We start from the raw sequence: 13,731 nt of genomic DNA, 5'->3' as shown, positions 1-13,731 counted from the left end.
ACAAAAGTACAAATATAGCAGCACAACTTTTGATTATATAAGTATTAACGGTATTTTAAGAGCATATTCTAAAACAGCTGAATCAACATGCACAATAATTATACTACCAGACGTCACACCCCCTTGAATTTTTACTGAAGATACTTGTTACTGAGCAATATTATTTTAAAATTTTCAATACTGGCCCATGTGACGCTGAGTATCACTATTTAATAAAAAACCTAAAATGTTTATGTCTGAATTACTTAGACTGTATACCATGCCTAATTTCAAAAGATCACTTATTCATAGGCAAAAACATGAATTTCTGGAGAACATACAACCAAGTGATTTTTTTAAATCTACCAACTTCTCTTAAACATATCATTCTTAGAAAATAGAAAAGTGTTAATCTGGCTGGGAATGTAGCTCAGTGATAGAGCACTTGCCTACCATGCAAAGGCGCTGAGTTCAATCCACAAAAATCCAGTAAAACAAAACAACAAAAACAAAACATACAAACAAAAAAACCCAGCAAAACCATAATCTTACCTTGAATATCCATTAGAAAAAACTGAGCGACTAGAGAAGTTCATAGACCCCAAGGAAGTCAGGTTATCATCTCCAGATCCTTGGCATCTATTCCAATTTTCTGAACCAACAGGAATTGGTGGAATGACATTAAAAATAGGCTTCTGATCCTGTTGTTGAGAAAGGGATGCTGTATTCATGTCATAGTGGTACATCTGTCCTCCAGAGGTACTCACACCATGAACAGAAATGGCAGACATTTTATTACCAATTATATTTGCCCCAGAAAAGCTTGCCTGACAGTAAACTGGGCCCAGTTTCTCTTGCTTAATTACCCCAGGGGTACAGAGTTCAATGAAATCTTCTTTTTCTGTTTTCACTTGGGGCAGTGGTGCACTGTTGGGGCCTGATAAGATCAGATCTCCATTATCCTTAATTTTGGGTTTAGTGTCCGGTAAAATGAGAGGCTTGCAGTCTTCATTTGAGTTTCCTTCTAAAGGGAATGGATCATCCTCTTCTGCCAAAGGAGAAAGCAAACAATTTTCATCTATCAACAGGTCTGATCTCCAAGGACTCTCATTCATCTCTTTACTTGGGGACCCAGAAGAAAACTCCAAATCCTGTAAAATGTCAAAAGTGCTTTGGTCTGTGGTATACAGCTTCACATTGCCTTCGTTGGTACCAGTCTGGCCCTTTAGATTTTGCTGTTCTGAAGACACATCAGAGTGAGTTTTAGGAAACTCCTTCTCCGCGGGGGCAGCAGACACAGCAGCAGATGCTGAACTCTTGGCGTTCTCTGGAACACTAGTCGACCTATTGAGGTTTTCAATACTTTCTTCCAGAAGCCGAAAGTCTGTTTCCCCAGAGGAAAGGCTGATTTGGCCCTGCTGTGGGAATCCCAGGTCATTTCCCATCACTTTTGTTTCTGTCTCTCCCATGTACAGTCCCATTGAGAGTGAAACTGCTTTGGACAGATCTGGCTGTTGGGCATGGCTTAAAGAGCCTTTTGAAAAATCAACCAAAAGTCTTTGCTGCTTGGAGTCTGACTGAGAAGCTGCAGCCAGTGAAGTCAAAGATGCAGAAACCTTCACAGTAGCTCCTCCCCTTAGCGTTTTATAGAAGTCCATCACATTTCCCCTCTCTGAACCAAGTACACTGCTGGGGACTTCTTCTCTGTTAGGGGGTGTTAATGATTCTTTGGAGTCCATCAGCGAATATCAGCTACAAAAAAAAAAGATGGAAAACATAACAAGCTGTAAAGTTACATTCTTTCTGTGATTCGATTAGTAAGAGACAGCCTGATAAATGAAGCTTTTAGTTAACTGATCAAATTCTTTGTTATCAGAGTAGTTTCATGTGTTTCAGAATAAAAAGCCATATCCTCTGCTCCCATTCAGTGTGCCACATTTTAAAGTACAATGCCATTCATTTGCACAGCTGAGGACAAAATTGTATCAAATTAAGCTTGGCTATTCATCCTACCACTCACTGAAGAACGTGTAGCTTTGTTAATCACAGATATTATAATTCATTACATCTGATTATTCTAAAGGTTCAAGTTGATGTCAAAGTATTTAATTTCAAAAAAAGTATGATCATTAAAATTCCTACCTCTTTTCAATCAAGGCTGTTTGCTTTTCTGAGAGTCAATATATATAACATCCAATAAATACTACACTAGAATTCTCTATTCCTGTATTATTCCCAAGTTCATCTCCTACCAACTACTCACACATCCAAAACTTCTATTATAACCTACTGGTTCATCATGTTTTATTTGAGAAATAAACAAGACTGAATTGCTCTCTTCTAACAGGTTGGGAAAAGGCTCCTATTTTTAACCCAAATTTCTGACCAGATGTGCCTGGTCTAATATTGCGTATCTCAAAATTATATTTTAGTTTTTCCAGATTTTAGATATATGACTTAAATGTATATGGTCAACTAAAATTTACATTTCAGCTTCTCACTACAATTTTACCTTATTTAAATGTGACAAATAGAGCTGTCTGACCCTTATCATACTTCCTCGTAATATCTACATTAATTTAGACTAATAGTTAAGGTACGTTTTTAAAAACTGCTTAAAACCCTCAGTATGAAATATTATTATATCTTTAAGATTTTTCCTTTCCAATTATCAAAGTACTGAAAAACAGAAAAACCATTACTAAAATTACATTCACATAAATCCAAGTAAAATAGCATTCAATAAAATGCTCAGAATAATTTTCTCTGCATTCTAAACTTTCACCTATTCCAAGTCTGAGCTTATTCTCGACGGGTTAGATTGTTAGTACAAGTAAATATAATTCAAATGTTCTAAAAGGGGGCAAAGACTTTGATAAGCACATTTGGGACATTATTGTAAAATCCTGTCCAATCAAAGGAAACTTTTCCTTTATGAAGGCGCTAAGAAGCCTAAACGTCACTGGCCCTCAATGAAAAGGGGAGCGTGACGAAGAGAGGGGTGGGGACCTGCCATCACAAAAATCTTCAAGGTAAATTGCGTAGCTTGCCTCCCCTTCGCTGTGTTTTATTTGATAAGGATCACTAAACACAAGGTATCAAATGGAGCCTAATGAATTTCCATGCTGCTTTTTTTGACAGCTGCCTTCAAACCCAAAACCATAACAATACTTCATAAAACGAAATGCCTCTCTCAAGCGACATTACCCCCCAGTTTAAACTGCAAATGACCCTGTCACATTAATCGTCCCCAGTGAACCATACCAAGGGGTCTTAAGTGGTCTTACAGGGATGCAGTTTTCCGGTCCGCAACCCTAAACGTCAAACTAGCACTTGTCAGAAATCTCCACGAAAACGCTTACAGTTAGGGGCCACCTGGAAAAGTGGGCTCGAAAATGATGCCAAAAGCTAAAAAACAAGTCCTTTGGGGGTTGGGGTGGTGCGAGGTTAAGAGACGTGTGTCCAGACCTGTTGAGTTTCCTCTCCGACACGCCCACTTCTGCCAGATAACGCCGGCCCTGGCCGAAGTCTCCAAGTTGCAGGCTGTCAGCCCCCTGTGTGCACACTCTCACACACCCCACAAGCCCGCCAGAAACGAGGCGCGCTGGAGCCTTGACAGATACCCGGGGCGTGCTCGGGAGCACCAGTGTGGAGAGGAAATATTTTGGGCTTCCCCGTGGAAATGGGAGTCCGGGCGGACCCCTTGGAGGGAAAAGAAAGGGGGACCTGCGTGGGAGGATAGGATTTAAAACCCGGGCTGCTGGACGAGGTTCCGCTCGCAGTCGGAGCTCAGGTTCTTCCCTCTCGGCTGGGCCAGGGACAGGCGGTGGAGGGAGAGGAAGAGGCCAGCGCTGTCACCCGCGCGGTGCCCTTTCGTCACCGACACCGGGCCTCGCCAGCCCCCACCCCCACTCCCCGAGGCTAATAAAAGTTTGCAGGCTGCCCCCGGCGGCCCTCCGGTCGGCCTCCGGCCCCGGGCGACACCTCGGGGGAGCAAGCGCCCACACCCGCCCCAGCCCCCACCCCGCCCGCCCCTTACCTCTGGCAGAGGCGCCGCTCACCCGCCACTGTCCTCGGCTCCCACCGCAGCCGAGATAAACAACTTAGCGTGTGAAAGCGGGAGGAGCAGAAGGGAATTTTTTTTTCTTATAAAAGGAAGTAAACAGCCGCCCCCTTCTCCATAGGGGGAGGGGAGAGCCCCTATTTCAGAAAGTCTCCCATTTCCCGGCTGACAAGCCTGCCCCCAGCTCGCTCCCGGCTCCGGCGCGCGCGTCCTCTGTCCGGCACCCCGTCGCTCCAGCTGCGGAGTCTCCTTCCACCCACTAGAATGCGTCCCCGACGGGCGGGCGGTGACTCGGGCTCCAGTCACAGATTCAAAGCTCGCAAAATGGAGGAGAGGGAGGGAGCGCGGACACGCGAAAGGGCGCCCGACCGCTGCAAGCGAGCGGGACCGAGCGGGGGGCGGGCGGAGGCGGCGCCACGGCGCGCACACACTCGCACACACACGCGCTCCCACTCCACCCCCGGCCGCTCCCCGCCCGAGGGGCCGCGCGGCGGCCGCGGGGAACGGTGCAACCTGTTGGCGACGCTCGGCAACTGCAGGGGCGCCCGCAGTCCTGGCCCCCACGCCCTCCGCGCGGCCCCCGCCACCGCGGCCCGACGGCGCCTGCACGCTGGCGGCCCCCGGCTTTGGCCCCGCTTAGGTCTACCGCCCCAGAGCGCGGCTTCTCCTCCCCCACCCAAGGCAAAAGAAAGTGAAGCAGCGGGGGCCAACCTGGTCTCGCAGGGGCAAGCTTAGGAGAGAAGCAGAGTTTCTCTAGTTACTCTTCTCGCTGCCACCCCCCCGCCCCCGCCCAACTCCGTGGCTCGGGACCCACCAGGGAGCTCGCCCAGTTCCTCCGCTGCAAGCGCCACCAGCGCCCCTGCGAGTGACAGCGGGCGGGTTAGGGGCGCCGGGGCGCGGCCAGCGGCAGAGCCGCGGGGATGGTGCGCACCGCCGCCCCTCGGCCGAGTTGCGCGAAGTATGTCACTTCCAAAGGGGGTACAGGGTTGCACGGAAACCATGCAGTGGCGATTCGGCCGCGCTCGGGGCCGGATCGCCCGACACGCCCTCTGGGGAGGCTTAAGGTAGAGGAGAGCAGAGGAGGGGGTCAGCGCTTACGTACTCTGGACCCGGCGGGAGTCGCGTGCCGGCAGGTCCCCCACCCCCGCATCGTCTGGGCGGCCCGGTCCGCAGCCGCCGCGCTCCCGCACCCGGAGAGAAGTTGCAAAGCAGAACCCACCCTCCCCCGCGCCCCGTCCGTCCCCCACCCTCTTCCCCGAGTCTGTAAGAAGGCGGCGGCGGCGGCGGCGGCAGAAGAAGGCGCCGCCTGCCAAGTTCAACCCCCATCCCTCCCTCCCTCCAGTGCGCTCACACTCGAAGGAAGTTGCACGCCAAATGCAAAACCTCCGGCGAGCTGAATTTCTTTGCACTTTTAAAATTATGATTAAGGAAAGCAGGGGGTGGCAGGTTTAAAAGCAAGTTGCAAAGAAATAGTAAGTTGCTGGAGAAGTACGTCCTCCACCCAGCCCAAACTCCTGACCTCTCCTTCCACCCCCTCCAGGGCTCAGGTCCAAGTTCCCGGCGGAGGCCCCTCCCCCCCGAATCTTGACATTTGCTGCCCTCAACGCGTCGCTCACTCTTTCGCATTCGTGGGACCCCTGCCCCTCCAAACAAAACAAAACACACGCAGATTTAAAATGTCAGCATTAAACTCCCTCCAGCTGTTCCCGTTACACCCCCCCCCCTCAGACCAAGGGAAACACGTGGCCCATCCCCGAGGAGAGAGGGGCGTAGGGCGAAGGTGTTAGATCGTAAAGCCCCCGCCCCAGCCCCCTGCCCAACTCGCAGTGTCTGGAAGGCTTGGGCGATGCCGGGACCCACCCTCCTACCTTATGTGGCACACATTATGATTTTTTTTTTTTTTTTTTGACTCGGGTAAGGTTGTGCGGTGTTGCTTGAGGGTATAGGGAGGTAACTTTTGCGCCCCCACAGGTGACAGCGCTTGGCAGCTCCTGACGAGAGCGGGGGCTGCCGTAACTCCACCTATCCCCATGCCGGGCCGCGGCCAGAGCCACTCTTTCTGGAGTTCCGACTCTGACGGCGTCCGCTTCTGCTCTGACATCTTGGGGGCGATTAAGGAAGCGCATGCCGGAAGCCGCCCGCCGCCATCTTGGTAAAGAGCGGTGACGCCAGCCCATCCCGCGGCCACCATCTTGGCAAAGGTTCTACCTTGGGGCTATCCTAAGTCGCCTTTCTTTGCTTCTAAAGGTTAAATGCTGTCCTGTGTGTTGTGTGCTATGTAAGAAATACCTCGGGTTTAAGCAGGCCCCTTGTCCGCAGGCGATCTATGGGGCACACATCCAGGGGCCGCCATCTTTGCAAAGGAAAAGGCGCCTGCCTCAGGAAAGAAAAGGGAACCAAAACCTGTGCCCACGCAAAACCCTCATCCAGAAGAATTTTTATGAAGAGTGATAATCCAACTCAGTGTTGACAAACACCACTTTAATATCTTGGAGAGAGATTGCTATCCTCATAAAGTGCATGTCAACTGGAAGGAGGCCCTTGCCTTGGATGCGCGTAGTGGACAAATAAGTATTTATTTAGATAACTTTACTTTGCCTACTTGCCAGTTTTTCCATCTCCTGAGTCGGGAGGACAAGAATCAGTTCTCTTTCATGGCTTTGGTCCCCAGTCTACCAATAGTCTTTTTCATGAGGAAAAACTCAACCCAATCCTACAATAATTTATACATGTTTCTAATAGGGGATAGACAAATGTGAGTGGTGGGTACACGAGGTTAAGGAAATAATTCTATAAGCTGGGCCCACTGTGCTGACCCCCACATGATTGTTTTTCAAAGAAGCAATTTACCTGAAACCCTGTCTGGCTTAAGTGGACAGGATATGTCACATTCCACAGCAAACCACCTGTTATCTACAGGAGAAACACAGGCCGGAAATAATGTGGTAAGCAGAACACAAGTTTCCCTGAAGGGGAAGACTTTTATGACCCTTTCACAGCAGATATCAGAACTCAGGAAGATAAGGCTTATTCATCCTGACCTTAAGAATTTGTGATTAAGAATCCAATTAGAACACATCCGCATGGGCCAAAGTGCCCTAAAGTTGTCATGGCAGTGGGGACTTGGATATCTGTTGTCCTGCTGTCAATCAAAAGTCGAGAGGAGTGGACCAGAGCAAGACTCTTTGGAACCCTCTGGGATCCCCAATAAAACTTGAGTGCTAGAGAAGCATGCTGATCCCTGTTCTTTAGGAGAGGATCCACTTTCTCTCTTGAGAGAGTTCCCTTTTCCCCTTTACCATCCCTTCGAATAAACCCATTGCTTGTTAATCTGAGTGATTGAGTGATATCTGAAATCTTTTCAACTTGATCACAAGAATTGTGGTTTGAAGGGTAGTTTTTGCAGTGCTTTGGTTTCCCAGAAGGCTCCAGTCCTGTAACATTACTAAAGTAAGTTAATTTGTGCTCATATGATTAGCCTGTACGTTTCCTTAAAATAATTAGGAATTATGCTTGTATGCATACACTTAAGTACATAGATATGTACATATATGTGTATGTTTATCCAGGGAACCAAGGTTTTCAGATAGAACACTTCCCCCTATATCATAAACCTATTTCATAGCTGAATCTCTGCTCTTTGAAAGAATTCACTCCATTTCTCATTCATTTAAATTGTATGCTAGGTACTTTGTGCTTTTAAATAATTCATAATTTTACAAAACTTCCCAGTTAACATTTTCTCATTTCACTTTTTCTGCAAATCTAGCAGATATTAATGTGGAAAAATATAGTTTTAAATAAAAAATTGCCATTGCAAACACTTTTACTTGAGCAGAAATATGATTTTTTTCTACTTTTTCTCTTCAGTGGTCTAAATATGCCTAATTTTGAATTTGACAGTAAAAATCTCATTTTTAATCTTTCATATCATTTGAAAGTATGCATAAACTTTATAATTAAAAAAAAAAATTTTTTGATACCAGGAATTCAACCAAGAGGCACTTAACCACTAAGCCATATCCATAATCCTTTGTATTTCAAAATAGGGTCTCCCTAAGTTGCTGAGGATGGCCTCCCTCAAATTTGTGATACTCCTGCCTCAGCCTCCCTAATCACTGGGATAACAAGTGTACACCACCAGTTCCAGTGAAAGCATGCATAAATCTTAGCCTGTATATTTTTCAGAGTATAATAGTTATATATACACCTAATATTTATTGATAACCCCCCATACCCATACCCACACCCACACTGCTGCCCACTTTTGCTGGCAGGAGTTGAATGAAATGGGTATTGTTATTATTTTTGGTGGTTCTGGGAATCAAACCTAGGACCTCCTGCATGCAAGATCAGCACTTCACTACTGATCTATACCTCCAGCCCTATTTGATATTTCATATGAGGAAGCTGAGGCTGTGGCTTATTTAAAGAAGTTGATGCTTGCTCAGTGTCACTGAGTGTTGAGAGTTGAATTAGAAAATATTAAAGAGGTTTTCCTCACTATCTCATAGTTTTTGTGAGGCAGTATATCAATCCCATGATAGATTTAAAATGTGTTTGTGGAATTTAATTTGTGATGAAGTTCAATGTACCTGAAAGGAGATGAAATTTAGTATTGTAATAACACAAGTCTAACAATACTTAGCTTCTGTTGAGCATTTACTGTCTGCCAGGCACTTATCATATGTTTTTTTTTTATGTACAATATCTTGTATCCTTATTTACAAATCTGTAATTCTGGAACATATCATTACTACCAGGTAAAAAGGATGGATCCCCAACTGAGGGGACATGTATTTAATTGTCTCAGAGGCAAAGATAAGAATGAAGCTGCTGTATTCAAACTTCATGAAGGCCAGGTTCTGATCTGAGATGCTTCTTCATTGCTTTATGTCCTCCTTCTGGATCAGAGCCCCCATACATAATAGGCTCTCAGCAAATAATAATATCATCAAATTGACTAGACAACTGGGCATAGTATCACTTCAGTTTGTTGCAGTGGCTAAATGAGTTAATGAGAAATGTCCAGGCATTACTCCAAATCCTGATTTTTATTGTAGTAAGTTTAAAAACCTGTGTGCTCCTCCCTTAAAAAATAAATAAATAAACTAGATTAGACTCATTGTTGTATGTCCTTATGTTGTACTTCTGCTCCAGTACATACAATAGCTCTCATTCCAGTGATATACAGGTCCCAACTCCCACTCTTTAACGCCATCATCTTTCATCTGTCCTTTTGTAGAATGTAAAGTCTTCTAGGTGATGTGATTGAACTGTTGTTTAAATTTAAAAGTTATATGAAGCAAGGGAATCATAAAAAAATGAAATAAAACTTGCAAGCTTTCAACATTTGAAACCTAAAACTATCCTCGAACATTGATATTCCCTCTCTCTTTCTCTCTCTCTCTCGTCAATATTATATATATATAATATTGATATCAATATTGTGTGTGTGTGTGTGTGTGTATATATATATATATATAAAATATTGATTATCCCCCCATACCCACACCGCTGCCCAATTTTGCTGGCAGGAGTTGTGTGTGTGTGTGTGTATATGTATATATGTGTGTGTGTGTGTGTGTGTGTGTATATATATATATATATATATATATATATATATATATATATAAACTGGGGATTGAACTTAAGGTTGCTTTACCACTGAGCAGCTACATCCCTGGTCATTTTTTATTTTTATATAGGTCTCACCAAGTTGTTCAGACTGTCCTTGAAGTTGGGTTCCTCCTACCTCAGCTTCCCCAGTTGCTCAAATTACAGATATGCACCACCATACCTAGCTGCTTATTAATCTTTTAATTAAGGTTTAAAGCTTTTATGCATTCACTGACTGGAGTGCTATGTCTTCTTTCATATAAAAACTATACCTGCAGCTCATTGGGTAGAGCATCAAATAGTTCAAAGCCAGAGCATCTGGGCAAAATCCAATCTCTACCACTATGAGAAATATGAACTTAGGCAAGCTCCATAACTCTGTGCCTCAGTTGGCATTATCTGTAAAATAGGAATGAAATAGTACCAACTTAAGTTATAAGAATTAAACAATTTTGATATACCTTGGGACACAATGAGTGTTTAGACATTATTAGCTATTATTAATCTGCAGTACTATTCTTTTCCCCAATTTAAAAAAAAGTGGAACAAGAAATTAAAGGTATTTACAAAATAAGTGCAGATTTCTAAATGTTTATGATTCCTCTCCTGCCTTCACTATAATATTTTAAAATTGTCATACATCCAATATGCTTGATTGCAATTGTTTATATGGCATCTTTCCATTTAGATTTTGTAGAACAAACTATTTTTTTTCATACTCATGTTTCATCCTTAATATTGAATGAAATTAATTACAATAACAAGTACAAATGGTATAAACGTGCTTGAGGAGAAAGCACAAGGAACTGCTTGTTGGTAGCTCACCTGGTGGCAGCAGATGTGTGAAGTGCAGGAAGTAAGCTTGCCAGGTGTTCTGCATCCCCTGGGCAGCAATCCGGATGTGTGTGTTCCAGGGAGACTGAGAGCTTGCATTTGTTCAGATGAAATGTCTAGTGTTAGCTAAGAAAGATCCTGTTCAAGAAGGCACGGCATAAGACACTCCCCCTCGTCTATTGGTCTATTGTTTATAATCTATATTTCTCTTACACAAAGACACATCTTTTTGACTTTTCCTCATATAGTCTGTTATTCTTTGTCATGGCTATAGTTTCCTTTTTTTTTTTTTTTTACATTTTTTTCTATCCTCCTTAAATCTATGATGTTAAATGTAAATTGAAATCAAATAAATTTGTGTGTATGTATTATTTTGAATATGTTAATTTAATAGTGAGCTAACACAGCTTTTGCTGATTGTCAGAACATATTTTTTAAAATTTATTTGTGTAGCCATCATAGCTACTAGATGCCTCTTTAAAATAATTTCTTGACTTTGGGAGATAGTTCATATTTAACTTCATAGGCAAGAGGTTCAAGGAAACCTGGCTGAGCTTGAATGCCCAATTTCTGTTTCAGTATTTGCATTTCACCACAGACATGCCTGTTATAAACTGTTCACACCAGGACAGTTCTTATTCTAATAAATTTTATTTAGGTATTTCGCTTTGTAGTTGGAATTCACATTCCCACGTGACCTGTGAAATGCTAAATTATTACCGGGGTCTCTGGTGTTTTGCTGCTGCTCATGATGTTTTCAAGGATTTCCTTACAAGCAATCTAAAATATCACAGTGTGTGTGCTCACATACACACAGTGCTCTGCTGCCTTGGTCAAGTGCATCTTCTTCATGCTGGCAGAACTCACAGACCTGAGTTCAAGGAGGAGGTAAATATCAGCAGGTATACTCATTCAGGAATGAGGATAGGCAGATAGCTAAATGTTGCCATAAACAGTAACCTAATGTTTTTAATCGTATAATAAGCACACTGAATAATTGTAACAAGTATTACATACATTGTTTTTCATTTGTGGCATTTGTGGCTCGCCATTATGTCATTAGCTTTCTTCCTTTTCTGATTTAATCTTTTCTGTCCCATGTTCCTTTGGTAGAGAGTATTTCAATCTGCCCCATTTCTAGGTGGAATCTGTCAGTTCATTTTTGAGAGCTTATGTTTCCATTTTGGTTCTTGCACCTTAATTTTAAGGTTATGCGGGTTTTTGTTTTGTTTTAAGATAAGTTAGAATTAGACTCTATAAGTACTTCACAACACACCCTAAAATGCTACAAAGTACATTTGTTAACAAATTTAAAAATTTTTGGTATTAATATTAGTCATTAAATTCTCTCATTAAATTTTCTCTAGTTTCTTGTTTTATTTTCAATGTAAGACTTGGTTTTGAAATCCTGTTCTGCCATTTACTCACTTGAATGAGCTTGCACCAATCATTTAATTTTTCTGTCTATAAAGGAAAAGTAATGATATCTACTGCACCTGTCTTACAGGAAATACATAAGTTTCAAATGGGAAGAGCTATTGAAAAGGAGTTTTTAAACACCAAGCTTTGTTTGGAAAATACATTTTTGCATCATCAGTTCACCACAGCAAAAGTGAAAATTATCTTTACCTCTCTTCACTCATTTCCCAGAAACCTAGTGCAAAGGTAATCTAGAACTTTAGGCCAAGGAGTGGCAGTTCAATTGTGTGCTAAGCCAGCTGGACCAGCTCCCAAGAATTGATTGTTAAATTTTCAGGAATTTTGTAACTCAGTTGTCAATCATGTCATTACTAAAAACTAAATTATTTATAAAATTACAGCTAAGTATTTTAACAATGAAAATAACAAATACTCAAAAGTTTACTTCCAGGGCTGGGGTTGTGGCTCAGCGGTAGAGTGCTCGCCTTGCACATGCGAGACCCTGGGTTCGATCCTCAGCACCACATACAAAAATAAACAAGTGAAATAAAGGTGTTGTGTCCAACTACAACTAAAAAATAAATATTAAAAAAGTTTACTTCCTAATTTTATCTTTCTACATTTTACTGTTATCTTTGCTGTTATGTCTATTACATATAATTGACATCTTCTATAGTGGTGGAATACAACATATCTCTTCCCAAATCTGTATTCTGAAATGTTATTTTGTTAGTCTGAAATCAAATGAAGTATTTACACTGTAGAAATCGGAAAACACCATAAATCAGAGCTCAATTTGTTTTGTTGATTGTTTAGACTTAAGGGTTTGGGAAAAATTTTATGTGAAGATTAAAGTTAAAAGTGTGTTCATTTGTGAATAACCCCAAAAAAAGTAAGGAATTTTTTTTCAGTACTTGAACACTATTATCTGATTCAGTGAGTTACTCACGTCATTGATGAACAAGTTTAGTTTCAACCCAGTGCTTCACTTTCCTCTCATTAATATAAAAATATCAACCAATATTCGTGTTGGAATTTCAGTAGCATGAGCAGCTTCTTTCCTGAACATTAGTCAAATATTTATTTGTAGATGAACTTTGCCAAACATAGTTGAATTGCAACTATAGGTTGGCTATGAATACAAGTGTTAGGCAAAAATCACTGAAACTGTTGTGTGAAAATCAGTTGGCCATATAGAAGTCATTATTAAAGAGTGTTATATATTTTGTTTTGTAAATTGTGTGCCATACATACGTTATATCAGTAAAATTTATCATAGATACATACTCCCTCCCCTTAGGAAGTTGTAAACATTTACCTCACACTACTGGACATAACATGATTTACTGTTTGGAAAGATCCCTCTGCCTGTGATGTGGAGTATGGTTGCAGGGGATAAGGGAGGAAGCCAGGACAGTGGTGAGAGGCAGGCACATCAGTCCAGGGAAAGAAATGTAGATTTGTACTGGGCAAGGGCCATGGAGGTGGGAAGCTATGTTCGGACAGGTAAGGCATTTTTAAAGGTGGAAGGAGGACAAACTTGTGAAACCCTTTATCACCCTATGTTACACAGTGAGTGCTGTCTTTTATTTCTTCTCACTACCTTATTCTGTTCTTTGCTATGCCATACAAAGGACCCTACCATAGCCACCCTATTGTATTGCCTCATAGTTATCAGCATACTTCTGGCTACCATGGCTCTCCCTGCTTCTCCATTATAATTTACAAACTGTGTTTTGGTTTTAACATTTTGCAAGAGAATCTATTAAATTTTATGGAATTAAAAATCAGTAAATGTTTTGCAAAAGAGGGAATCA

General features: G+C 42.5%; 1 protein-coding gene across 5 annotated transcripts in view; it reads right to left on the bottom strand.

Moving 5' to 3' along the window:
* Nr3c1 (nuclear receptor subfamily 3 group C member 1) overlaps window positions 1-5,237 on the bottom strand; it is a 101,633-nt gene extending 96,396 nt beyond the window's left edge. The window contains exons 1-2 of one of the 5 annotated variants that reach the window (XM_071612269.1): window positions 5,145-5,237; window positions 532-1,731 (exon numbers count right to left, since the gene is read on the bottom strand). In XM_071612269.1, the coding sequence (XP_071468370.1) occupies window positions 532-1,718 (1,187 nt within the window). In that variant the 5' untranslated portion in view covers window positions 1,719-1,731; window positions 5,145-5,237. Of the gene's footprint in view, window positions 1-531; window positions 1,732-3,447; window positions 3,848-4,018; window positions 4,431-4,856; window positions 4,984-5,144 lie in introns of those variants that run through there. The other 4 variants (XM_071612271.1, XM_071612268.1, XM_027927548.2 and 1 more) reach the window with 4 other exon arrangements.
* Window positions 5,238-13,731: the final 8,494 nt, after the last annotated feature.

This window comes from Marmota flaviventris, chromosome 5, assembly GCF_047511675.1.
Source record: "Marmota flaviventris isolate mMarFla1 chromosome 5, mMarFla1.hap1, whole genome shotgun sequence".
NCBI classification, from domain to species: Eukaryota; Metazoa; Chordata; class Mammalia; order Rodentia; family Sciuridae; genus Marmota; species Marmota flaviventris.
This window is presented reverse-complemented; position numbering and strand designations above follow the sequence as displayed.